Source organism: Equus przewalskii, chromosome 18 (assembly GCF_037783145.1).
Source record: "Equus przewalskii isolate Varuska chromosome 18, EquPr2, whole genome shotgun sequence".
Taxonomy (NCBI): Eukaryota; Metazoa; Chordata; class Mammalia; order Perissodactyla; family Equidae; genus Equus; species Equus przewalskii.
The window spans coordinates 45,599,412-45,624,334 of NC_091848.1; the positions used below are offsets into that span (position 1 = coordinate 45,599,412).

Below are 24,923 nucleotides of genomic sequence, written 5' to 3' on the forward strand. Positions count from 1 at the left end.
CTGGGAGACACATTTGACTTGAAGCCCCAGCCTACTGCCCCAGCAGAGTCTAAAGTTTGAGGACAGTGACAGGCCTGGAGGAATGCCAGGGGCTATGTGCCCTGCTCCTTCGTCACCAAGTCAGGGATTCAAGGGAAGATTTATAACATATGTGCATCAGGAGAAGGGCACTGGGGCGGGTCGTCGTGAGCCTCCTTTGAGGTTGGTGTAGGATCTTAATTTTGACCTTATTAATTAGACCTCTATGTCTTCTCTTGAGAAAGAAGCCACCTCTGTCACACATTATGCTTCCAAGGCCAAGTTCTGCAGAGTCTGCCTCCATCTCAACCCTCAGAGCTGACTCTCAAGCTGCCCTTTGGGGAATACAAATGTTAATACATGAACTCTAAGGCCAGATACCCGAGAGACAGCTGAGTCACGCAGGCTGTCACATACAGAAGGAGCATCGGGAGCGCCTCCCCAACCCCTGCAGCCCAGGGTCTGTCCTTCCCTTCCTCAGCCCAAAGCCTTGGGGTGCACAAGAGGAGCTAAGGAGGCTCCTGCTCTGAATCTGGCCTCCAGGTACGCTGCCACTGAGAAGACAAGGAAGAATTGAGCTTATGTAGACCCAGCTATACAGGTTAAATCTCTTGAGCCGGGCTAGGATTAGAATTGTCCTCTTGGGGGGAAGGAGGTCTTCAGGATCCACAAGGCAATCAATCAACAGCTTCTTCCGACTTGCTTTGTGCAAGGACCTCTGGGGAATACCAAAGCTCTAAGATGATTTGAGCCATCGAGTGACTTAAATCATATGGGGGCTGTTCCTCTCCAGCCATGAGGCAAGTTCATTAATGAGGCAAGACAACTGCATGCAGAAGAGCAATGTGATTGATTGTCATGGGAGTGTTATGCGTCCAGAGTTAGAGGTCTCTGTCAGATGGAGAGGACAGAGAAGGTTGTTGGAAAGCTGGTCTGGGATTAAGGGAGGACAAGATCGAGCTCCTCAGGGAAGGATAAGGGAAAACGAATTGAATGAAGACACCGGTCTCTGGGTGTTAAAGAGACCCACCACCAGGCCTGTTTGGCTGGAGTTATAAGTAAGAGTCAGTTATAAGGACTGTCAGGTTGGCAAGGCAAGTTGGAGTAATGCTGAGGAAGGCTGAGTATTGACAGTGTATTTGTTTTCTTTTGCTGTGTAACAAATTATCACAAATTTAGTGGCTTAAACAATACTCATTTTTTATTTCACAGTTTCTGAGATCAGAAGTCTGCGCACAGTGCAGGTGGGTTGTCTGGTCAGGGCTGGAACCAAGGAGTTCTAGAACTTGGAGTCCTCTTCCAAACTCATTCAGGTGGTTGGTAAAACTCAGTTCCTTGCAGTTGTGGGCCTGAGGTCCCTACCTTCTTGGTGGCTGTCAACCAGGGGCTCTTCTCAGCTCTATAGGCCTTTTGCTGTTCCCTGACACACAACCTTTTCAAAAACACAGCAATTTTCTCATTCAAGGCCAGCAGGAAATTTTTTCATACTTTGAATCTCTCTGAATTCAAGAAAGGCCTAGTCTCTTTTAAGGGCTTACCAGATTAGGCCAGGCCCATTTAGGACTATCTTCCTTTTCATTAACTCAAAATCAATTGATAGGAGTAATATTACATCATATTCACAGATTCGGCCTGTATTCAATGGGATGGGATCCTACAGGGCAGAAATCTTGGGGGACATCTTAGAATTCTGCCTATCTCAGGGATAGGGTGAGGGGGTGACGTGATGAAATCTATTTTTGGAACCTGGTGGTAAGGGACCAGCTGGGATACTGTGGTCATCACACAGAGCAGGTAGTAGGAAATAGATGTGTGGATAAATGGGGAGGGCATCATAATGGGCAAATTATAGGACCTGATGTCCATCTGTCTAAAATGTCCTTCCCATACCTTACCTCATGGTTGGCTCCCTCTTACCCCATTCATTTGTCTGCCCATTCTATATTGGTTTGCCCCTTCTTTACCACGTCCTTTATCCTCAAACATGTCACCCAGCTTACTTCTTTCATGATACTCTTCTTTTTATGTTAACTTCTTTTTTTGTCCATCCACTCCACTCAGCTCCAAGCTCAATAAGGACAAGGACAGTGTCCCAGTTGCACGTCTCTATATTTCCAGAATAGAGGCTGGCACTTGGGAGGGACTCAATAAATATTGAATGAATGCAAGATTAAATGAATGAATGAGTAAATGATGCAGAAGGGTCAAGAGGGAGTCAAAAGGCCTGAGTATTGGATCTGGATGTCTTGAAAAAAACAGGAAGTAGAACCAGATTAAGGGATGCAAGGAGGTAGGGAGATCTATTTCAGATAACTTGCGTTTGAGACGACCGTGGAACAATTGTCCAGGTAAGTCCCACAAGCAGCTGGAAATGTGTGTGAGGAGTTGCCACAGAAAAGACAGCAATGTCCAACAAAAATAAGGAACTATGCTTTGACCATGTAAAAACATGTGCCATAGACTGAATGTTTGTGTCCCCCCAGAATTTGTATGTTGAAATCCTAGGCCCCAAAGTAATGGTATCAAGTGGTGGGAACTTTGGGTGATGACTAGGTCATGAGGGTGGAGCCTTCGTGAATGAGATTAGTGCCCTTAAAAAGAAACCCTAGAAAGCTCCCTTGCCCCTTATGCCATTCAAGGACACAATGAGAAGATAGCTGTCTGTGAGCTTGGAAGTGGGCCCTCACCAGACACTGAATCTGCTGGCACCTTGATCTTCGACTTCCTAGCCTTATGAACTGTGAAAAATAAATGTTTGTTGTTTAAGCCACCCAGTCTATGATGCTTTTGATCTAGTAGCCTGAACATACTAAGACAGCTGAAAACTGGATGTTAAAATAAGCCTTCACTGGCTATTACTTATCTCTATTATCAAAATCTCTGCTACTTGGAATAGCTGTCACTATGAGGGTTGGAATGTATTTTAGGATACAAGCAGGGGTCACCATCCTCTTTGGGTGCAATTCTACCATTATCTCAAAACTGTGGGAGAAATTAAGGGCACACAGACCAGCGTGGAGAGTCAGGGTTAAGGGTATGTGAATATAAGGCTTGGATATGCTGGCCCATCAATCAGCTCTGGTAACGAAGTTCTCCAGCAGCAACGCAGTGTTGTTGTAGGAACTTTTTTATTCCTTCTTCCTCTCTCTGCTTGGCCCCCTCAATGAGTTCTTCATGTATCTTATCTCAGCCTTTCTACTGTATTCATTCAAAAAGCCTTTTCTGTTTAACTTTCTCCAACCAGATTATTTTTCTCATGCCACATGTATTGACCTGATTATGTCTCTAGTGACCTCTTTCAGCTTGTCTTTTGAAGAGTTCTCCCATCCTTTCCTGTCATGTCTCTCCTCTCTCCCCTTCCTTTTACAGGTACACTGCAGTGGTCATGCCGGTTCACTACCAACATGGCACTGGACAGAGCTCCTGCCGGCGTGTGGCCCTCATGATTACAGCCGTCTGGGTACTGGCCTTTGCTGTGTCTTGCCCTCTCCTCTTTGGCTTCAACACCACAGGTATCAATGACGGCCCCACTTCCAACTCCCTTGTGATTCACAGCACACCTGAGTCGCTGTGAGTGGTGCTCAGCCCTGAAATTTCTGACCCATGGTCAGTGCACTCTGTAATCCAATGAGGATGCCATAGACTGCACAGCTTTGGCCTTTGTTGATTATAAATAAAGCATAAAGCAAAACCTCATCAATTATTGGCATGAGAGTAAAGTTCTGCTCCAATTAGTGAAAAGTCTGGCTTATCTCTATTTTGAAAGAAATGTTATTGTATTCATTTGAAGAAATGTGCCAGATAAAAAACTAAAATGTATTAATAATTCAGGTGAGGTTTGCTAATGAAAAGATGACAGTTCATAAAGGACTTACAATGCAAAAAACATATCATAAAAGCCTTCGAGTAGGATATAGGTTTCTAACTTTTTACTCAATAAGAATCATCTGGAATTTGGAAATAAGTATGGATTCCCAAATTATTGGAAGATGTATTTCTTATATTTTAGTATACAGAAATTCTGACCATGATGGTTGGTCCATGGTACATCGTCTATTGGCTGGATGGATGGACGGATGGATGGTTGGATGGATGGATGGATGGACAGATGGGTGAACAGTGTGTATGTCTGAGATGTTTGGGATTTTAGACATAAGACACTAACTAAATTTACACCTCATGTGGATCAGGGCCTTCTGTGTCTGTTCCATGTCTGTCTTTCAGTCTCAGGAATTTCATGTGTTGAATGAAAACTATTAGCACACATAGAAAAGTTATGAGTATTGACAATAAACACTGAGTGTTTGCTAAAAGAGAACTGATTGACTCATGTTCTAGTGTTCCTCTGGATTGGTTCATTCAATTCCCACTGTGTTGCAGGTTTGTGAATTTCTGGTATATATGTATAAGTCACATAGCTGTGTGTTTATATGTGTGCAGACATTATATGTAACATATATAAATACAGGCAAATCCTAACTTATAAATAGTCTTCAAAGAGTCATTTGCTGGACAATGATTTAGAGGTCAAAACTGCCTAAATTTAGGAAGACAGAGGCTCTCTGGTCAGAAAAACCTAGATTCAAACTCCAGTACTGTTACTCACCAGCTGTGTCTCCTTGAACACATTTTTTGACTTTTCTAAATTAAGTTTCCTCATTGACAAATTTGAGATAATACAGTGGAGCATACACTTGAGCAAATTCAAATATGTGGACTCAGGTTATGTATTTAGTTAGGGAGTTTTCAGTATTTATTTATACATATGGCCCCTTGCAAATAAGCCCAGGAACTTTATCTCTAAAGTCACAGGTTGCACTTGAATTCTTTATAATATATGACATGTTACTGCATATATCGTACATGTTTGCTTATTACTTTTCAGGGCTGTAATAAAACCACGTATATCTTTATATGTGATTCAGGGGATTTTTCACAGCAAATTTCAACTCTATACAATTTTCACTTTACTGATTGACTTTAGACTAACCCTACCAATGATATAACTCCACTCTACCTCCTTCATAGAGCTTTTTTACAATTAAGTGAGGACTAAATTGGGATAACGTACATTGACATGCCAAGCACACACCACCTGCTCAAGGTCAGGCTTGTTTCTCTGCCATATTGAAGGTTAAGTAGCCAAGTTATCCAACAAATATTTGCCTGGTTAACTCAGGGTTTCCTAAAATATGATGTTGTCATCGTCTCTGCATTACTCTTTACCCTTAGTTACTTTATTATTTTAACTGAATGACATTTTCTACACACAGACATGTGCACACACACACATGCCAGAGCAACTTTCCCTAACACGACTATAGAGGCTCACTCTGGGGCTAAAATACCATTTTTGATGAGTGTTAAATGTGCTTTTTGGGTTAGTGTGATACCTAAGCCATCTGCTACATCCTAGTTTCTGTATAAAAAGGCATTCTAAGTCAGAACGTGTGGTAGGGGGCACTCCTACCACTGCTAGACCGGGGAACTGCTTACCCCCAGGCCAGCAGCAGATCCCCACCAACGTGTTCTGGGCCGAGTGGTTCCCCTTACTCACTCCTGGAGGCTGGCAGGGGCGGTGCTACTCACTCACACACACAGACACGCGCACACCCTGGGCACAGTTAAAACAGTCTCCAAATCTGACGTGAGACAGACTTCCCAGTTACTGTCAACATCTAAAGTCGAGAAGAATGATGAGCTAATTGCAGTGGTGTTGCCACCGGTGACATCACTATTATTCCAGAAACAAAACTCAGAAAAATCTTTCCAAAAGGGTTTTCAAATATAGAATTGAGAAGGCAGAAAAGGTCCATGACTTAGCATGTGCACGCTCACTTCTCTCTCATCTTTCTCATTCCTCTCCTACTTTTAACTTTATTAATAAGATTATATAGTAAGCCCTCCACTTATTTATATATTGTGTCCAAGTGCCAGGTCCATTGTAAGAGGCCGATAGATATTAACTAGTGTTATTGTTATTATTATTATTATTATTAGGTATTAGAAAAGATCTCTGTGCATCAAAATTGACTACGCATCTGCTCCAAGGAAAATCTGAACACTGGTAGCTCTGCTAGTGGTCAAAGGGACCAGTCACCTCATCCGGGAACACAGTTCAGGGAATTAGTGAGCAGAACTCAAGGCAGACAAGCCCAGCCATCCTTCTCTGCCTCAGTCTGACCTTCACAGTGCAGCTTCATTATCTTGATAGATGTGGGTTCCTCCAGCACCTCTTCCGTCTATATGGAAGTTCCCAAGTTCATTTGAAAGCTCAATATAAATGACTTCTCTCTGCCATTTTTTTCTGATCCCTCTGTGGAAAGCAGAGGAGAAATGGCAGGATACTACCAATGATACCTGATCTTGGAAGCGGCTGGACGTTCACTAAGAAGTGCAACATGACAAAGAACTTTCTGGCAGAGCTCTTCTTTTAGTGAAATGGGCTGCCACATGGGATTGTGAATTGTCGGAGAACATAAGGTAGAGAAAGGTCAAACTTCAGTTTCTTCCAACTTGGAGTTGCTCCTATTGTCTAGGAAAAGGTCAACATGCATTTCTGGGTGCGCACATAATGCAGGGTCTTGGGTCACAGAGAGTTCCAAGGCTGTGGGGCCTGGCTGACCAGTGTTGCCCCAGTGCCCAGCAGAGGCCCAGCAGTCTGGCCAAATATACAGCAGCAGCAGCCCCTGACAGCAGTGGAGAATGCAACGTTAGTGCTAAAGGAAACCCTGAAGATTCCCAAATGAGCAGCCCCATGCCTTCATTTCACAGATAAGAAAACTAGCTAATAGTTAAATTTCTGCTAAATCAGATAGCTATTGTGTTATAAAAAAATTCTACAATGAATACGCAATAGCTGATGACAAGGGTTTTAAAAACCTTCAAGAGAGGAAAATCTTAAGGTTAAGAAAATCCTATCAGCTGTCTTAACTTCCCTTTGAAACAAGGCAATGGAGGAGGGCTATTTAGATTTGAGCAATAGAATGCCTCCCCTGGCTTTCAGGACTCTGGAGCTGGTGGGAGTTTGGTTGAGAAGCACAAAATTAAACAGATAATAGGCTCATCCTAAAATCAGATTCACCAGGATCTTCTATCTTTGGAAACAAGTTAAGGGCAAATCTTCAGTGAGTTTGGAGTGCACAAATCTCTCCAGTCAACTGCTTTTGGCCTTGCTGTTCACATCACTGTGGGACTCAAGTTCCCAGGCTAGCCCACAAAAGTCTCCTTGACCCCTTAGTAGAGCTATTTAGTGTTTTTGTCACCCAGCACAGTGCATTGAACAGAGTAGGTCCTCCATAAACTTTTGTTAAATGAGTAAGTGGATGAGTCCTCATCCTCATTGCTTTGTCCTAAAATGTTGAGATTAGTCGGGATAAACATCCCCACTCTCAGAGAATGAAGAGTAACCCCCTGGCCTTCCCCATTATCCTCCAGCCAGTGACTGCCTGTGTGCTTGCATAAATGTTCATTTGTTCACTCTGCTCGTTTATTCATCGTTCAGGTATTCATTCAGTAACTGTTGTGCTGATGGCACAGTACTGTTTTGGGTAAATAATCAGGACAAGCCACCTCATCTCTTGGGGAAGCCTCAGCTCCTGGGCCTCACTGCCCTCACCACCTCCTCAGGACTCAGCAGAGAGAAGTTTCTGGAGTGGCTGGTGTGTGGTGCTTTACTCTGTCTTGCTGAGAGGACGCATACCCAGGCCAGCCCTGGCAGAGGCTTGGGCAGGGCCCACTCACTGGCCACCCGCCTGCAGCATTGATCTGCCTGTTGACAGGCCTCATGGGACTGCATAGCATGGGAAATCCTGGGCGGGGCTGCAAAGCCCAACCTCAGGGCCACAACAGTTCACTGAGACACAGGAGGCAGGAAGGGATGACAGCACAGGCTCAGCAATCGATGGTGTCTGAGGGCCTTCATGGACCAGCGATCCTGAAAGAGCTACGGGCTCCCTCTTCACTCTCTCTCATACATATGCTTTCAATGGTTTTAATGGAAAAATAAATACTTGCACATGATTAAACATAAGCTGTAAGGGGATACACACACACACTTATATGTAGGTGTCCCTTCTCCCCTAGATTGCTAATTCCCCATCTCCCCCACCAGAAGCAAACACTCATATTCTTGAAAGATAATGCTTGAAACAAGCATTATCGTCTGTGTGTGTGTATATGCATGTATATATACAATGTATTGTGTATTTTTACACACATAGAAGCATATTGTACCCATTTTTCTCCTGGCTCTTTAAAAGTAGTAGTTAATATATAAAATTTAGAGGTCAGCCTCCCAGAATCCAGAGGAGGGTAGAGAAGGGTCAAAGGTGTATCTGGAAGGACAGATGGGGAATAGCCAGCACACCAACAATGGCAGCAAGATGAGTCGTGGCAGAGTAGCCCTGCCACCCCTCTGGGCCCCTTCTCACTAGCAAAGCACGCTGAGGCACATCCTCTTTATAGGAGGAGTTGGTGTCGCGGTAAGATGCTGACAACAGGGGAACTGATGTCAGGGGAGGGGCTGATCGCCTCCAGCATGGCTCCATATTGATTCAGAAAGACCACCAGCTGCCCCCTGTCCCTACCTCCAGCCCCATCCCCTCCAGGGCACCAGAAGATGCCAATTTGGGGCCCACTGCTCAAAACTTTGTGAGCTGTTTCCTAAAGGATGCTGACACAGGCTTTGGTGAGATGACATTAACTTTACCTGAGTTTTTCCCCCTCTCCAAGAGAGTCAGAGAATTTGGGAGTAACTTGTAAAGATTCTGGTGGCAGTGCTATCATTAAAATGCCTCACCAAGCGCTGAGCACACTCTTCTTTTCATTTTAATTTTTAGCTGTTGCTCCCTTCCCTCCCCTGCAAATATTGTTCCTTATAAGAATGTCTCCACATTTCCATTCCAAATGATACCTTCCTTTTTAAATTCAGAAAGCTCAGAGGAGGTAAATAATAAATACTAATAGTAAAGAATAAATAACAATAATAATAGTTACAATTAACTCTCATTAATTCTCACAACCACTGTAGGAGACAATATTTTTATCCTCCTTCTACAGATAATGAAACTGAGGCTTGGCATAGTTTAGTAACGTGCCCAAGATCACACAGTTAATAGATGGCGTATGTGGGTCTCACACCTTGGGCTGCCCGGCCTCTGCTACCTCAGGAGACCAAGAGCAGAATGAGGGGTCCATGTGGCCGCTGCCCTCTTCCCACCAGTTCACACTGAGGCTGCTTCTCCTGAGGCCAGATTTTGAGTTGGAGAATCCCCAACCCTTTTTGAAGATTGGCCAAGTGTCCCAACCGTTTTGCTGTTAATGGTGGACAGAGCACAAATGTGCCATGGCTCAATGGTAGAGGGGGATGGAGAGTCAAAAATCACATTAACAAACCTTGGTTTTTGGGTCAGATTGGCTGGAGGAACATATCCAGGCTCTGTACCTTTCAGGCTGTGCAACACTGGGTCAGTTACTGAACCTCTCTGAGCCTTAGTCTACTCATCTGAGAATAGAGACAGCAATGGCACCTGTCTCACATAGTGATTAGTGATTAGGTAAGCCTTAGTGATTGGGTAAGATAATGTGTATAGCCTCTGGCACAACACGTGGAAAATGTTAGTTTTCTTCCTTTTCTCTTCCAAGATGGGGCAAGTTCCGGGCCCTAGCCTGGGCAGTGGAGGAGTCTCAATATCGGCTAGTGAAGAAGGCAAGGCTACAGGGACCTCCTAAGGAGGAGTGGCGGGAGCATTTCAGGACACAAAGCAGGGACAAGGACACTCCTCAGTTCACATTGTCTATGGTGACAATATCCTTACTCGCCATCTGCCCATCTCACCCCCGACCAGTGCTAGGATTCCCTGAAAAATCAAATGCCTGTCTCATATTCAGCCACCACCTGCCTCGCATCCTGGATTCAAAATTGGAGACGTGGCATTCTCAGCAGAGAAGCCTCCCTCCCTTCATTGTGTCCAACAATCCTTTAATACCTCCACACAGCAGGCCGTTTTCTGGGGGAGCCTCTGCCCTGTAGCTCTGTGACAGTCTCCCCAGCCTCCCAGACCACATTCCTCTGTGACATTTAGCGCAGCATATGGAAGGGATCATCTGTCTGTCTAGACTGTGAGCTCCTCGAAGGGCGGACACCGAGTCTTAGGCATCCTTGCAGCCCAAGTGTAGAGCAGCGTCTGGCATGGAATCATTGGTAAATTTTCTTCTTCAGTGAACTGTGAGTGACACAAAGATGAATTAGACCTACCCTCAGGGAGCTGACAACGTAGGTGTCAGAGACTGTCCCACCTTCACAACTTAACACTCAAGACTTGTGTGCTAACCACACAAAAGAGGCACAACTTAAGGGCTATGGGGCACAAAAGAAGTCAGAGTTGCTTCTGCCTGAGCAACTCAAGGAAGCCTCTATGGATGAGGCAGCATGTGACCTGGGACACATGGTAGGTGGGACCAGCACCTCCTGCTTCTCAAATCTCCGTGTGGCTTAGACGGTAGCAATAGCACATGTGATATGGGACCATATTGTATGCTCCCCACTGAGGTCTCATACTTTGCAAACAGCTCTGCTTTCTCCCTTCTCTCATTCACAGGGGACCCCAGCGTCTGCTCCATCTCCAACCCTGATTTTGTCATCTACTCTTCAGTAGTGTCCTTCTACCTGCCCTTTGGAGTGACTGTCCTCGTCTATGCCAGGATCTATGTGGTATTGAGACAGAGGAGACGGAAACGGATCCTCACTCGACAGAACAGCCAGTGCATCAGTGTCAGACCTGGCTTCCCTCAACAAGTAAGCACCCTGGAGGGGCAGAGAGAGACCATACTCAACCCCGTGGCCTCCCAGCCTTGTGTCCAGCAGTGCATGCTTTTGCCTGTGCTGCCCATGCCACATTGATGACACCCATCTGACGCCCACCTTTTAATCTACTAGTATTGGCTATGCTTTAGAGATAGGAAATCCAATCTCAAAGTGCGTTGATCCTCTTCCCTAGAGCACCCTGCACTTGGCAAGATGATAGGAAAGTTTCTGGGCTTGTTCTGCTTCTGTTCAAAGTCTTTCATCACCCGCAAATGGCCAGCAGTTCAGACGTCACCTAGGGTTTGAAGTTTTAGTGTAGCAGCTGTACCATGCACTGCTGGTAGGTTCCCAGGACTGACTTTTGGGCCGGACCACTCATTCCAAGAATCATCATTTGGGGTCCATCAAAACCTCTTTTCTTTACTAGATCTGCCCCTGTGTCAAGGCACTGACCTTGGTGGAAGGGGATGCTGATGCTGCATTTTATTGAGTCTTCCTAGGCTCTGAAAAGGAAGGTCATTGCCTCAGCACTGACCTTCCAGTTGCTTGGGCTGTAAATTCTGCCGATCTCAGTACCTGGAATATGGTTCTAGATGTACTTAAAGCATGAATGGATGAATACCAATCACTTACAATCTGCTAGGGAAGGGAGAGCAGGAATATTATCCAGCTTTTGCCTTTGTGGAACTTAGAATATAGACAAGATAACAAAGCACACCTCCACCCAAAGTTAATGAACGGCCCCAAACTGAACGGATGTTTGCGAAATGTGAGATAAAGACAATAAGCACCTAAATCGTTAAGTGCTGTGGAGGTTATGAGAAGAAAGAGGTCAATATGCTCAGGAAAGGGCCTCAAGGACGGAATATGAACTGAATTTGATCTTGAAGGCAGGTCCAATTTGAATGTCGAGATCAACCTATAGTGACCTGAGTGATCATCAGACTGTTGAAGTCCAAGTCCCAAGGCTTAGATAGAACAAGAATATTGGCACCTATGAAATAAGAAACCAGGATCCAAGGTTGAGGATATAAACATATTGTATTCAAAGCATTGGCATCTATATGGCTCAACTATGTAGAACATAACCCACAACTGTTTCTCCTTCAACCCACCCTAGTCTTCCTGTCTAAGGCTGCACCCCATTCGGCAGTTTTCATTAAGGGCCAGATTTCCATCAGATGCCACAGGGAAAATGGTAAGTAAGCCATGTCTTTGATTGTAGGAAAAGAATAAGAGACCTTTTCTCAAGATGCTAGCCTGACTTGATTCCACTGCCACCCCAAAATGGAATCTAGCCCCCATCCCGCACTGTATCTATAATATATGACGGATCTGAGATCCTGCCTGATTTGAGCTTCAGAATTGGAATCATCAAACGATATTCAGAAAGCATGTGACTGTTGGACTAAATCTCAAGGACTTTTGGATGTGATATGAAGATGCCATCTAGAACCCCCTGTATTAGAGGGAAAAGGGCATCAATGAAACATACATGAGTGGGGCCAAGGAAAGCAGAGAAAGAAAACTAATGTGAGACTTTCAAGTGTTGTATTTGCCATTGAATTTGGGAAAAGCCAAGACAATTTCATGGTCACCCTAATCCATGTCCTTCCAATTCAAGCCAGCTCTGCCTTCCCAAGCAAGCCAAGTGCAGAGTGGAGCTTGAAAGTGTTAAATATGAGACCAGTACTCTTCTGCCTGAACCCCACAACCATGTAAATATTAGGAATAAAACTTCAAAGACCCATAGTGATGAAGATCTGAGCATTGTTCGATTTCTGTATAGCTAAATAACCACTTTTTACACAGGCCTGGTCTGGGAGTTAGAGATTCTTGCTGTAAATGATTTTTAAAAACTAGATAAGAGGTGTAAGTTTGCCTATATCAAATCTAAGGTCTGAGGAGGTTCCAAGCCCACAAGGAGGAAAAGTGGCGACCACTAAGGAGAGACTGGAGAAGCAAGAGGCTGGCAGTGCCAGGAGTGTGGAAAGATGGGTTCTGTCCTGCCATCTGAGAGTGGAGGGCTCTGCCAGCAAGAGGAAATCCAGTGTTTCCTTGTGTCAGTCACAGAGGTGGTATAAGGATTTGCAGAGAGAGCTGAAAAATACACTCACCGATACACACTCTTGGAAGACTCACTCTCCTTCTGTAGGGTTGAATTCCCACATCTGTAAAATGGAGGCAAGGTGAACTAGCTCCATGTTCTCAAATCTGAGATTTCATACACGCTCTTAAAAATTTGTCCCCATCCCTTAGATTCAGAAATCATGCATTAGAAGTTAAATATTGTCACTTTTAGAGATCACTAGATGCCAGCACCATCATAAACATAATCTTGGTTATAAATGATCATTCAGATAAAACATCATATGTTTGTATAATTATCAGAAAACCTCCTCAAAATAAAAACCCCCAAATTTTTAAATATATGATACTAGAATCCCTATGAATAAGTCTGTGGAGCACATTTTTAAAAATACTGTATCATCTTGAAGGCCTCTTGCATTCCTGCATTCAGAAATGTTTCTGGGTGTGCACAGTGTCCTAGCATCATAGATCTGGAAGACTGCGATTCCTTGAACTAAGGAGAGAGTAGTGAGGGTTCTTGGTTGCTGACACTGACTAACTTATATGGAAAAAGAAATTTATTGGAAGGAAATCAAGTAGCTCAGACTCAAGGAGAAGGCTGAAGAACAGCTTCAGAAGATACTATTCATGCCTAAGGAGGAATCTAGCTAGAAGACCTAGGACACTGGACATTAGCTGTCACCACTGCCAGATGAATTCTGAAGTCTCCCTGCTTCACTGGCTCTAATTCAAGGTCTTAGGTGCAAATCTCCAACTGGCTAGGCTTGGTTCTTGTGCCAGAGTTCTAGCTGCCCGGCGGCAGAGTTGAGGAGAATGAATATCCGGCTTTTAGGATTTCAGTACTGAGAGTTGAATGGTCCTGCTGCTACTCAAGATTGACACAGTCTGATTCTTCAAACATGGAAAGAAGTTCATACGCTAAGCACACACGCCTCCCCGCAAAGTACCAGAAACCTCCACATATTTTCAGTTTTCTACTCTCGGAGTCTACTCGTCCCAAACCTATTTTTCCCAATTTATTTTGTTTTACAAATGTGACTCTGAGACATTTAATTAACTTGCCCAAGGATGCATCTACTATGTAGGAAAGCTGAGATGAAAATCCTGCGTTTTCTTTTGTTTTTTAACTTTCGCTATGGAAAATTTCAAAAGTAAAAGAGTAGAAAGACAAATATAACAAATCCTTCAGTAGCCATCAGCCAGCTTCAGCAATTATCAGCTCATGGCCAATCTTATTTCATCTCCACTCCTACCTACATTCACACCCCTCCACCCCACTGGATGTTATGATGCAAATCCCAAACATCCTGGCATTTCAACCAAAAATATTCTGTAAGACTCTCTAAAGGATACAGACTCTCTTTTTTTCCTGAGGAAGATTAACCCTGAGCTAACATCTGTGCCAATCTTCCTCCACTTTATATGTGGGTCGCCACCACAGCATGGCTGACGAGTATTGTGGGTCTACACCCAGGATCCACACCCGCTAACCTGGGCTACTGGAGCAGAGTGTGCCAAACTTAACCACTGCACTATGGGGCCAGCCCTGATTCAGACTCTTTTATAAAACACATAACTACAATACATCACACTAAACAAATTTATAATTCCCTAATATCAGTAAATATCCAACCAATGTTCAAATTTCCCCAAGAGTGTTGTAAACTTTTTATAGTTAGTTTATTTGAATTAAAATTCAAATAAGATCCATACTTTGCAAACGGTAATTGTTGTTGTTGTTGATCCTATGCTACTTTCCTTAAGGGATTATTGTGATTCTCAAATGTTCTATATCTGGTAAGTGCTTTTATGTTGTAAAGTCAGAAGCAGATTTCATTTACCTTAACTTTCCATGGTCCCACTACTCTCGGATGTGCCCTCCGTAGGTTTCACACAATGACAGTTTCCTCTTCCTTCTTGACATTCTCGTTCCTTTTCAGGAACATTCAGAAAATAAACAATATTCCCCAGAAATGTCAGGACCCTCTCTTGTCGCACCTGCAGCCCCTGTCCCCTGGCCGGGCACACATGGAGCTGAAGCGCTACTATAGCATCTGCCAAGATACTGCCTTGGGGAGACCAGGCTTTCAAGAAGGAGGAGGAGAGCTGAAAAAGGAGGGGAGGACTCGGAACTCCCTCAGCCCCACCATGGCCCCCAAGCTCAGCTTAGAGGTTCGAAAACTCAGTAACGGCAGGTTGTCGACATCCCTGAAGCTGGGGCCACTGCAACCTAGGGGAGTGCCCCTTCGGGAGAAGAAGGCAACCCAGATGCTGGTCATTGTGCTTGGTGAGTCTGGATGGGTCGAGCTGGGCTGGGTTGGATTAAGTTGGGTTAGGTGGAATTTGGTAGAGCTGGCGATGGGTACTAAGTTAACCACATTTAGCAGAAATTGGAAATCCATTGACTGTAATATTTATAAATGTTTATAATACAGTTGAAAAGTATTTATGTGTATGTTAACTCTAGTGGAAATTCAAAAGACCTAGAGTGAAATTTATGAAATATGAAACTGAACAAGTGACCTAATTGAGCTGTGTTTACCCATTGTGTTTGTTGTCTATCAAGTGGAGTTATAATGGGTAAATCAAATAATAAGTAAGATGATTCGATGAAATATCTGGCACATATTGGACAATTAGTAAATGCTTACTTATTCTAAAATATTAAGTGAAAAAATAGAGATGCAAAAAATACTGTCATATGGTATGATAACATCCAGCTTATTTTAAATACAGAGGAAAAAACCTGAAAATTAATTCACCAAGATGTCAAAAGTAATTGTCTTTGAGTGGTGGGTGGTTATTTTTCTTCTTTCTACTTTTCTGTATTTATCACATTTTTCATAATGTACAAAACCAGGGCTAGTTTTCTAGTACAAAAATAAAAAATTTATTGAAAGAAAGAAAGAAAAATGGATAAGTCACAGATATCATACAGAGTTAGTGACGGCAGTTCATGCTGTTGGCTGTCACTGAAAAGCCTCAGTTTCTCAGATCTTAGAGACTATGAGAACCGCTAGACGTAATCTCCTCAACAGCAGGAACCGTGTCAATTGCGTCTTTAAGGTCTCCTTCCCTAACAGTGCCTAGGATCAAGTCCTGCATGGCTAGACATTAAGTAAATATTTGAATTGAATTGAGAGGTAGAAAAGACTAGTAAAGAACTACCTAATGATCAAACTAGAAAACTGATTTTAAAAACAAAGGCCTGAGATGAATCCAAGACGTTAACATGTAGTTTTCTCATCCAAAACAAAAAGTGGCTAATCACACCCACTCATAGGCCTGGTATAAACATGAAATGTGTACGTAAAACTTCCAGCATAGTGGGTGGCGAGAACAGCCATGAGTCATTTTCATTTATAATGAAAGGAGTAAGTAAACCCCTTACCCAGTTTCTCTGTTTCTTTGCAACCTAGGGACCTTCATTGTCTGCTGGCTGCCATTCTTCTTGACCCACGTTCTCAATACCCACTGCGAAGCATGCCACGTGTCCCCAAGGCTTTACAGTGCCACAACATGGCTGGGGTACATGAACAGCGCCCTCAACCCTGTGATCTATACCACCTTCAATGTCGAGTTCCGCAAAGCCTTCCTCAAGATCCTGTCTTGCTGAAGGAGAAAAGAGAACATCCCCTGTGCCCACCTTTAGCTATCAGGCCATTGGGCCACTGGCCAGAGCCCGCTCAGCAAGACTGGATATCCTCTGGCATGTGGTAGGAAGAAGATTCCTGGAGCCAGGACACCCTGAGTGGCAGGTTGTCACCAACTGCTTCCTCCAAATCAGAACGTTCTACCTCCCCAGCTAAAATCTGACTTCATCCTGGCAATCTTCAAGTGGTTGGGAGGCCCCTGAGTGATAAGCAATAATTCAGAAAGAAGCTGATAAAACATGACTTTACACATAAAAAAAATTGTCATCAGAGGCATGAGTCATTACCATGAAGGAAAAATGAACAGATCTCATAATTCTCAACTTGCCAGGGGTCCTTGAAATCTCAGCCAGTAAAGCATCTTGCAGAACAGCCAGTCTCTCTTCCTTCAAACCTCTAATTAACTGTCAGGCTAACCTTGTACTTTGGTGGGCCCGCTCTCTTTGGTCATTCTTTTCATTCATTATATCCTGAAATATAATGGCGAGGCCAGTGCTTCTGCCTCTCAGCAGAATCTGATTGGCTACATTTGGTGAGGGAAATTCCTCACGCTGAGGGGACATTGTCCCACATTGGGACCTGGACTTCATTTCAGACCTTGCTACCCTTGTATTTTAGCTCTAGCTAAGAAGGCCCTTTGATTCCATTTCCTTACTTTCAGAGTCTCAACTCCAGAGTAATTCAAGATGGGGATGTTAAGTAAAAAAGGAATGACAGTTCCTCCTGTGGTTTCACTGGTGAAACTTGTGGTTTAGAACATGGCTTAGATGCTATTCATAAGTCTATAAGGTTTTTCTACCCAGTCATCTCCAACTCCTACTTAACAGAAACCCAAAACTTCCAGACCCTGAAACCCACTAAGTATTAAGTGTATACAAAGTGCCAGTCACCTGCCAGGTTCTGGGTAAAAGACAATGAATAAGACAGCTCCTGCCCTCAAGGAGCCCACAGCCTACTCCTGTGTTTGCCCATTTACTAAAAGGTAGTAGGGACTCATCTGGACTGCCAGAGGACCTCAGAAATGAGGGCACCAGGCAGAGTACCTGTCTGAAGCCATCACACAGACAGTCTTTGCAAAGTCCTAGCGCAGAACCTAAACATCACCACTCCAACAACTGAGATTAAAGGCATAATAAAAATGATGTGTCAATGTCATTCAAAATTGCGTTTAGAGAGAACTTGAATATTCTTTTACCTTTTCACCTACAGAAGCTATTTTTTATTGATTACAGAAATCAAGATACAACTTATGGATAATTTATAAAATGTTATCATCCTGAACTTCAATAAATTTACTGTTCAGAACTGTTAGGTCATAGGCATGACAGAAACCTGCTGCAAGGCTGTTAAAATTTTAAAGTGGACAAGACCTTTACAAGGAATCCAAGACTTTCTTGGCCCCGTCTTTATTCCTCTCACCCTTAAGTGTGTAAGAAGAAAACATATACCCCCAGTGAGCCAGTTACCTGTTACTCCTGCATGCTTTCAATGAGAGCATTTTTTTTAAAGGTATGTTTTTTGGTGAGGAAGATTGGCCCTGAGCTAACATCTGTTGCCAGTCATCCTCTCTTTTTTTTCTCCCCTAAAGCCCCAGTACATAGTTGTATAACCTAGTTGTAAGTCATTCTAGTTCTTCTATGTGGGATGCTGCCACAGCATGGCTTGATGAGCCATGTGTAGGTCCAGCCCAGGATCCAAACCAGTGAACCCCGGGCTGCCAAAGCAGAGTGCACAAACTTAACCACTTGGGCACGGGCCCCACTGCCAGCATTTTTTAAACATTATCGTCTATAACAATGTTTTTGTTGTAACTCGGTGTGAAAATTCTGTGTTCCCACTAGTTCTTGGACCTTATGCCATCTACCTCAGTAGGTTTGTGGTGCAAGCAGAACTGGGGACTGAGACAATTAAATATTTGAGAAGTCAAAGTACACAATTCCTAGGTTTTCCAAACAAACAGCAAACAGGAGTAACAATGGGGTAAAAGATCATAGAATTCCATATCAAAATCAGAGTTCTAAAGACAGAATGGTAAACAGCATCAGTATTAATATGTGTGTGAGAAATGTTAGCAAATAGTTTGTATCCTTTCTTTACATCAAGTCATTAAACCCTCATGATAACCTCAGGAAGATAAATTCCATTTTGTAGATGAGGAAACTAAGGCAGAGGGACATTAAGAAATTTGCCCCAGGTCACACCCTGTCAGAGAGTGGCAGAGCTGGGATTCAAATGTGCCTCTATCTGATTCCCAAGCCCATGCAATTAACCATGGCACTCTGCCTCCCACCAGAGAGGTAAAGGGGTAGGGAGAAAAAATGGGGAGAACAAGATGGAACAAAGATCCCTGACAGGGCCTCACCCTACCCCACCCACCACCCCTAGACTTTCCTAAGAACCCAATCCAAGGCATTGCTCACTCTCCTGCCACGTTCAGTTTCTGAAACAGTCGCATGAGAAATCCATAATCTGTTTCTATAGAATCGTGGAACAGTCCTTAGAGAGTATTTGGTTCTACCCTTTCCTTTATTTATAGAAACTGAGGCCCAGAACTGTTGTCGCATAGTTGGTCAATGACAGGCAAACACTCAAATGTGCTGAATCCTAGTTCAGTGCTCTTTCTAATCTACTGCATACCCCAAGAGCCCTATAAACCTATAGACTCTACACAGACACATGGAGAAAGTCCTATCGTCACCTCCACCATTAAACTGAGAGGTGCTTTTTTCCCTAGGCAATGCCTATTAGGGGACAATGTCTCCTTCCCAGAATTTTCTCATGATCCAGGAAGCGCCTCCTAGGGGAATCCCAATCACATCTCCCAAGGACTCGCTTTAGCTTCTTCGTCCTGGGCTTCGTCATCCTAACTCCTCCACCTCGACACTGCCCACCATGAACCAGCACAGTTAACCTCAGGGCTCCCACTTTCAGAGCCAGCATGGCCGAAACTCCCAGGAGACATTTTGGCCTGAATGAAGCAGAGCAGAGTTCTTGCAGCAAACCAGTTATAGAGCCCAAAGAAGCCTCATAGCTGCCCATAGTAATTGGGTGAAATGCAAATAGTATGGAAATCCAAATAGACTACAACCAATGTTCAACTCTAGACTTTAAGGAAGTATTTCCTTCTTCCAGGACACCATCCTTCAAAAATCCACTGATTACTCACTTACTAAATCAACCACTTATTCAGTAAATGTTGATTGTTCGCCTTGTAAGAGCCAGGCACTGTGCTTGGTGCTGGGAAACATGATCAAAGAAGACTTGGTCCTTGCCCCCAGAAGCTTGTAGTCCAGTAGGGAGGTAGAATTTATGTGTATGGCGACGATCTGCTTGTTGTCTATAGTAAAGGGAATTCATGGTATTTGGGAGTCCCATATTCAGCCTTTAGAAGGCTTCCCAGAAAGTATTGTCAGGGTGGAAACATAATTAAAAAGGAGGACGGATGTTCCAGGCAGAGAAAACTTCTGAAGAGCTAAAGATAAGAACAAGCAAGGAATCTCAAATAATTCCATCTGGCTGTAGAGAAGAGACCCTAGGGATAGGACTGGAAAGGGAAGGGCCTCATTGGAGAGCTCCTCCAGCTCTGCTCAGGTGAGCTCTGCTCACCTCTCACAGAAGACCTCTAGATCTTGCCTCCGCTTCCCTCCATGTGGGCAACACACATCACAGAACATCCATCGCTGACTTACATAACTACTTCTCTCTGAGCTACAGTGAATTTCGACCAATGCAGAATTCTATTTGAATTCTTTGCTCTTTTCTTTACAAGACGGGGAATGGCCAGTTGAATGGATGAAGAGTCAGAGATGATTAAAATTAAGGCAGTTCAGAGGGTTTGGATCAGAAATTGAGGGAAGTTGGGCAAATAGATTTGTTTTCCTGAATGCTTGGGTCACAGGTAAACAGAGAGGCAGAAAGGTTAAGGGATTTGCTCAGAACTGGCTGTTTCCTGGAGGTCCTGACTCCCAGGCCTGTGCTCTGATCATTTGGTATCTGCTAACATCAGAAAACTGAAAAAGCTTAATCTGAATCAACACACAGAGAGCAGAGAGGGGATGACAGGCAATTAACTTGATTCCACCTTTCTACCTAATTCTCTCAACAGCTCAGGAAGGGAGTGAGTTTCCATGACTACCTTCTGACACAGAGACTCCGCTGAGGGTGATGCAGTGTCAGCTCGGCTCCATGGCACACACTGGCAGAGGCGGAGCCCGGGCGTTCGTGCCAAGCACAAGACCTGAAGCCTCTTGCTCCACACACTCTCTCCTCAATGAATCACCAGCCTCCATCATTGCACATTGAGTCTCTGCTTTCTGCAGTCTGCTGGGTACTGGGAGGAGAGGCAAGGTGGCCATAGGCCTTTGAGAATGGAGGTGCCCCAGAGGGGCAGCTGGGCTGAACACAAGGTGGCTCTGACCACCTTATGGGAAAAACAATGCATAGAAATGAGTCACGGGAGTGCCAGCATAGACAAGTGTTTCACCTCTGTGAGCCTCGACTTCCTCATTAATAAAATGGGGGACCTGGAAGCCTGGCCTTCCTCACTAAACCATTGAAAGGTTAGATAACATCATGTGTTAAAAGTGCTTTGTCAACTATAAAGCTCTGACAAATGTAAGAGATGATGATTATCATTGATTTTATTATTATTTTCCCCGTAAGCAGCTGTTTCTATCACACCTATCTGGTTCACAGCCCCCTTTTCTTTCTCTTTGCTGATTCTCTAATTGCCTGAAGTGTTTAGGCATAGACTGTCCGCCTCCCACGTGAAATCTGAGTTTTCTCCTGTCTTTTATTCCTTAAATGTGCCCAGGATACTTGGCTGAATTTGTGGTCAAACTTTTAGGCAAATGGATAGCCTCTAACAGGATGCCTTTTCCCTGTTCACACAGCCAAGTGCCCCAGTATGGCCGACCTAACACCAGGCTAATGGCAGATACTTGCTTGCTAAAGATTATCTTGGGTCCTTTATTGCTCTCCTGGCCAGGGAAGGAGGAGCAGAACACATCTATTCCTCAAGGCTTTCCACCTTTGCTCTCATGATGTCTGAGCCTAACACTTTCCTCTCTTCCTTCCTGAGAGAAGAGTGTTGGATATAGTGCATTAGTTTCTGAGGATTGCTGTAACAAATTAGCACAAATTGGGTGGATTAAAACAGCAGAAGCTTATTCTTTCACGGTTCTGGAAGCTAGAAGTCCAAGATCAAGGTGTTAGCAGGGCCACACTCTCTCTGACTGCTGTAGGGGAAGATTGTTCTTTGCCTTTCCCTAGTTTCTGGTGGTTGCCCGCAACCCTCAGCGTTTCTTAGCTTGTGGCAACATCATTCCAACTCCTGCCTCTATCTTCGTATGCTGTTCTCCCCTGTGTGTCTGTGTCCAAATTTCCCTCCTCTTATAAATCATTGGATTAGTTCCCACCCTAATCTAATATGACCCCATCTTAACTTGATACATCTACAAAGACTGTATTTCAAAATAAGGTCACATTTACAGGTGCTGGGGGTTAGGACTTGAACAGATCTTTTGAGGGGACGTAAATCAATCCATAAAAATGGTGAAAGTGATCTGAAAGGCAAGAGGACTTGGAACTTGGATGACTTGGGAAAATGCACCAAATCTATGTCTTTCAGAATATGAGAGGTCAGATTCCAGCCTTGGCATGGAGTCCCTTTAGTGGCCTGAGGCAAGTCTGCAAACTTCCTGGAGCTCAACTTTCTTATCAGTGTAACTGATAAGTATGGATTCCTAAGCTATGATAAGACAAGCTAAAAATAATTCTAGAAAGATATACATTATCTTCTAAGCCCTAAAAACCTACAAACATGCTGACTAATTAAAGTCAAAATTGCTCAAAGATAATCCTTAGTTGCTTCTCTGCATTTAAAAAATAAAAATAAAAAAGGAATTCAACAGCAAAATCATTGGGCTGAGGAAAGCTTAGGGACTGTCATGGAGCTCTACCACTCCAGGCTGACTAAGGCAGAGGAGGGTGTTTGTGCCTTTGAGAAAAGCTGATATAATTGAGTCTTGCATTATGGTTTGAGCAGATCCCATAAGACTCCATATAAAAGACTCTTTAAAAGCTTGTAATTCATCACAACCTATAATTATGGGATTTGAGAGTTGGAGGGGACTTTAGCCCAGTTCCCTAGTTATTACAGAAATTTTCTCTAACGTCTCTGACCCACGATCAAACAGCTGTATTAAGGAGCTGGCTCACTTCTTCCCAAGACATGTGACAAGTTGTCCTTAAGAAAATTCTTCCTTCCTTTAAGGCAAAATCTGCCTTCTTATAAAATCCACCTTTTGGTCCTTATTCTCTCCTCTAGCACAGAAACCTCGATTCCATCTTCCCAATGACAGCCTTTGAGGGATTAAGACAGTTCTCCAAAGTTTCAATCCCTCTGTCTCTACATCTTCAAGTTACATTTTCTCACACTCTCCATCTTGGTTGCTTTCCTCTGGATGTAGTCATGTTTTTAGCGTTTCTCTTAAAATACGAGGCCCCAAATAGAATACAACCTTCTAAATGTTTAACCAGTTCAGAGTGCCATGGACTCATTATTCTACATGACTGAATATTCAATTTTTAATGACCCAGCTCAAATTGCATAGACTTTTACGGCTCATATTGAAACTCTAAGAAGGAATTTGCATCCCGATTGGATAAGTTTACTGGGATATGCCTTAGGGATCAACACTTATATGTGTAGGAAGTAGGATTCAGCAGAGGGAGTTGCTGAGCTGTACTGCAGTCACACGAAGAACTCAAAGACCCTACAGGGAGTTCTGGAGGGGGCTAGGCCTTTATGGCCCCAACCAGTAACTGGATGCTCTGGGAGGATGCATGACTTAGGCAAAGAAGCTTTGTTCCGTTGAAAACTTTCAACTCTCAACACTCCTGCCAACTGAGAGGTCAAATTCCTCAATCCTAAAGGGTGGATCTGGGTGGCACACCACAGTATCCACTATAGTCCACTCTTTATGCCATCTGGCTCCACTTTCTTCATATAGTAAATTCTAGAAGCAGCCTCATCAGGAATCTACTTGGTCCCTCTTCCTGTGGAAGGTTAGTGGGATGGACTATAATCTCTGCCACAGCAATCGGTCTCAAGACCAAAGTAATTCTCATTGCCCTCTTCTATTTCTATTCTAGATTTCCCTCACTACTGATTAGGACTCTACTGATCTAAGTGGCTTACCTGGTTGACTGACCCTGAGGAACATGGTGACTTTCTCAGGCCACAGCTGCTGTGCTTGTCCATGTATCACCAAAATTAAACAAAGGAATCATCCAGGCACCAAAGGTACTCTTCCCTGTCCCCATGTGTAACAAATTCCTAATTTCTCCTAGTGCAGGATTCAATTATCCTTGTCAGGATGCTCCATCCCTTGCCTGTTGATCTCCTAGCACAAAGAGCTCCAAATGACGAGGTGGAAGCCAGAACTCAAAGCTTAATAGGAATCTTACCCTCTAGTGGACATATTCCTCCTTTAAGAACAAGGACCCTTACCTCAAAAAGTTAAACATAGCATTACTATACAATCCAGCAATTCCACTCCTAGGTATATACCCCAAAGAATTGAAAACACATAATCAAACCCTTGCACAGAAATGTTCACAGCAGCACTATTTATACTAGGAAAAAGTTTGAAAAGAATCCAAATGTCCATCAACAGATGAATGGATAGACAAATTGTGATATATATATGCAATGTAATATTATTCAGCCATAAAAGGGAATGAAGTACTGATAGATGCTATAAAGTGGATGAATATCAAAAAACATTATGTTAAATGGAAAAAGCCAGACACAAAAGGTCACATATTGTATGATTTCATTTATATGAAATATCCAGAATAGGTAAAGCCATAGAATCAGGAAGAATCTTGGTGGTTTCCAAGAGTGAGAGGAAAGGGAATGAGAGTAACTGCTTAACAGGTACACGATTTTCTTTGGAGGTGTGAAAATGTTTTGGAATTAGACAGAGGTAGTGGTTGCAGAATATTGTGAATGTGCTAAATGCCACTGAATTGTTCACTTTAAAATGGTTAATTTTATACTATGTGAATCTCACCTCAATAAACTTTATTTTAATTTTAAAAAGAAATAAAAAAGAATGAGGACATGGAGGGTCCATGTTCTTGCATTGGAGGACTCAATATTGTTAAGATGGTAATCCTCCCAAAATTGATCTATATATTTAATATAATCCCTCTCAAAAGTCCAGCAGACCTTTTCTTTTTCCAGAAACTTACAAGCAGATTGTGAAATTAGTATGGAAATGCAAAAGATCCAGAATAGCCAAATTAATTTTTTAAAAGAAGAACAAAGTTGGAGAATGTTTACTTCC

At 43.4% G+C, this 24,923-nt stretch overlaps 1 protein-coding gene across 2 annotated transcripts in view; it reads left to right on the forward strand.

Moving 5' to 3' along the window:
* The window catches only part of DRD3 (dopamine receptor D3), a 41,215-nt gene extending 24,274 nt beyond the window's left edge, over positions 1 to 16,941 (forward strand). The window contains exons 4-8 of one of the 2 annotated variants that reach the window (XM_070582661.1): positions 3,388 to 3,530; positions 10,620 to 10,816; positions 11,946 to 12,023; positions 14,921 to 15,203; positions 16,336 to 16,941. In XM_070582661.1, the coding sequence (XP_070438762.1) occupies positions 3,388 to 3,530; positions 10,620 to 10,816; positions 11,946 to 12,023; positions 14,921 to 15,203; positions 16,336 to 16,532 (898 nt within the window). In that variant the 3' untranslated portion in view covers positions 16,533 to 16,941. The remainder of the gene's footprint in view (positions 1 to 3,387; positions 3,531 to 10,619; positions 10,817 to 11,945; positions 12,024 to 14,920; positions 15,204 to 16,335) is intronic. The other variant, XM_008523244.2, reaches the window with a different exon arrangement.
* Positions 16,942 to 24,923: the final 7,982 nt, after the last annotated feature.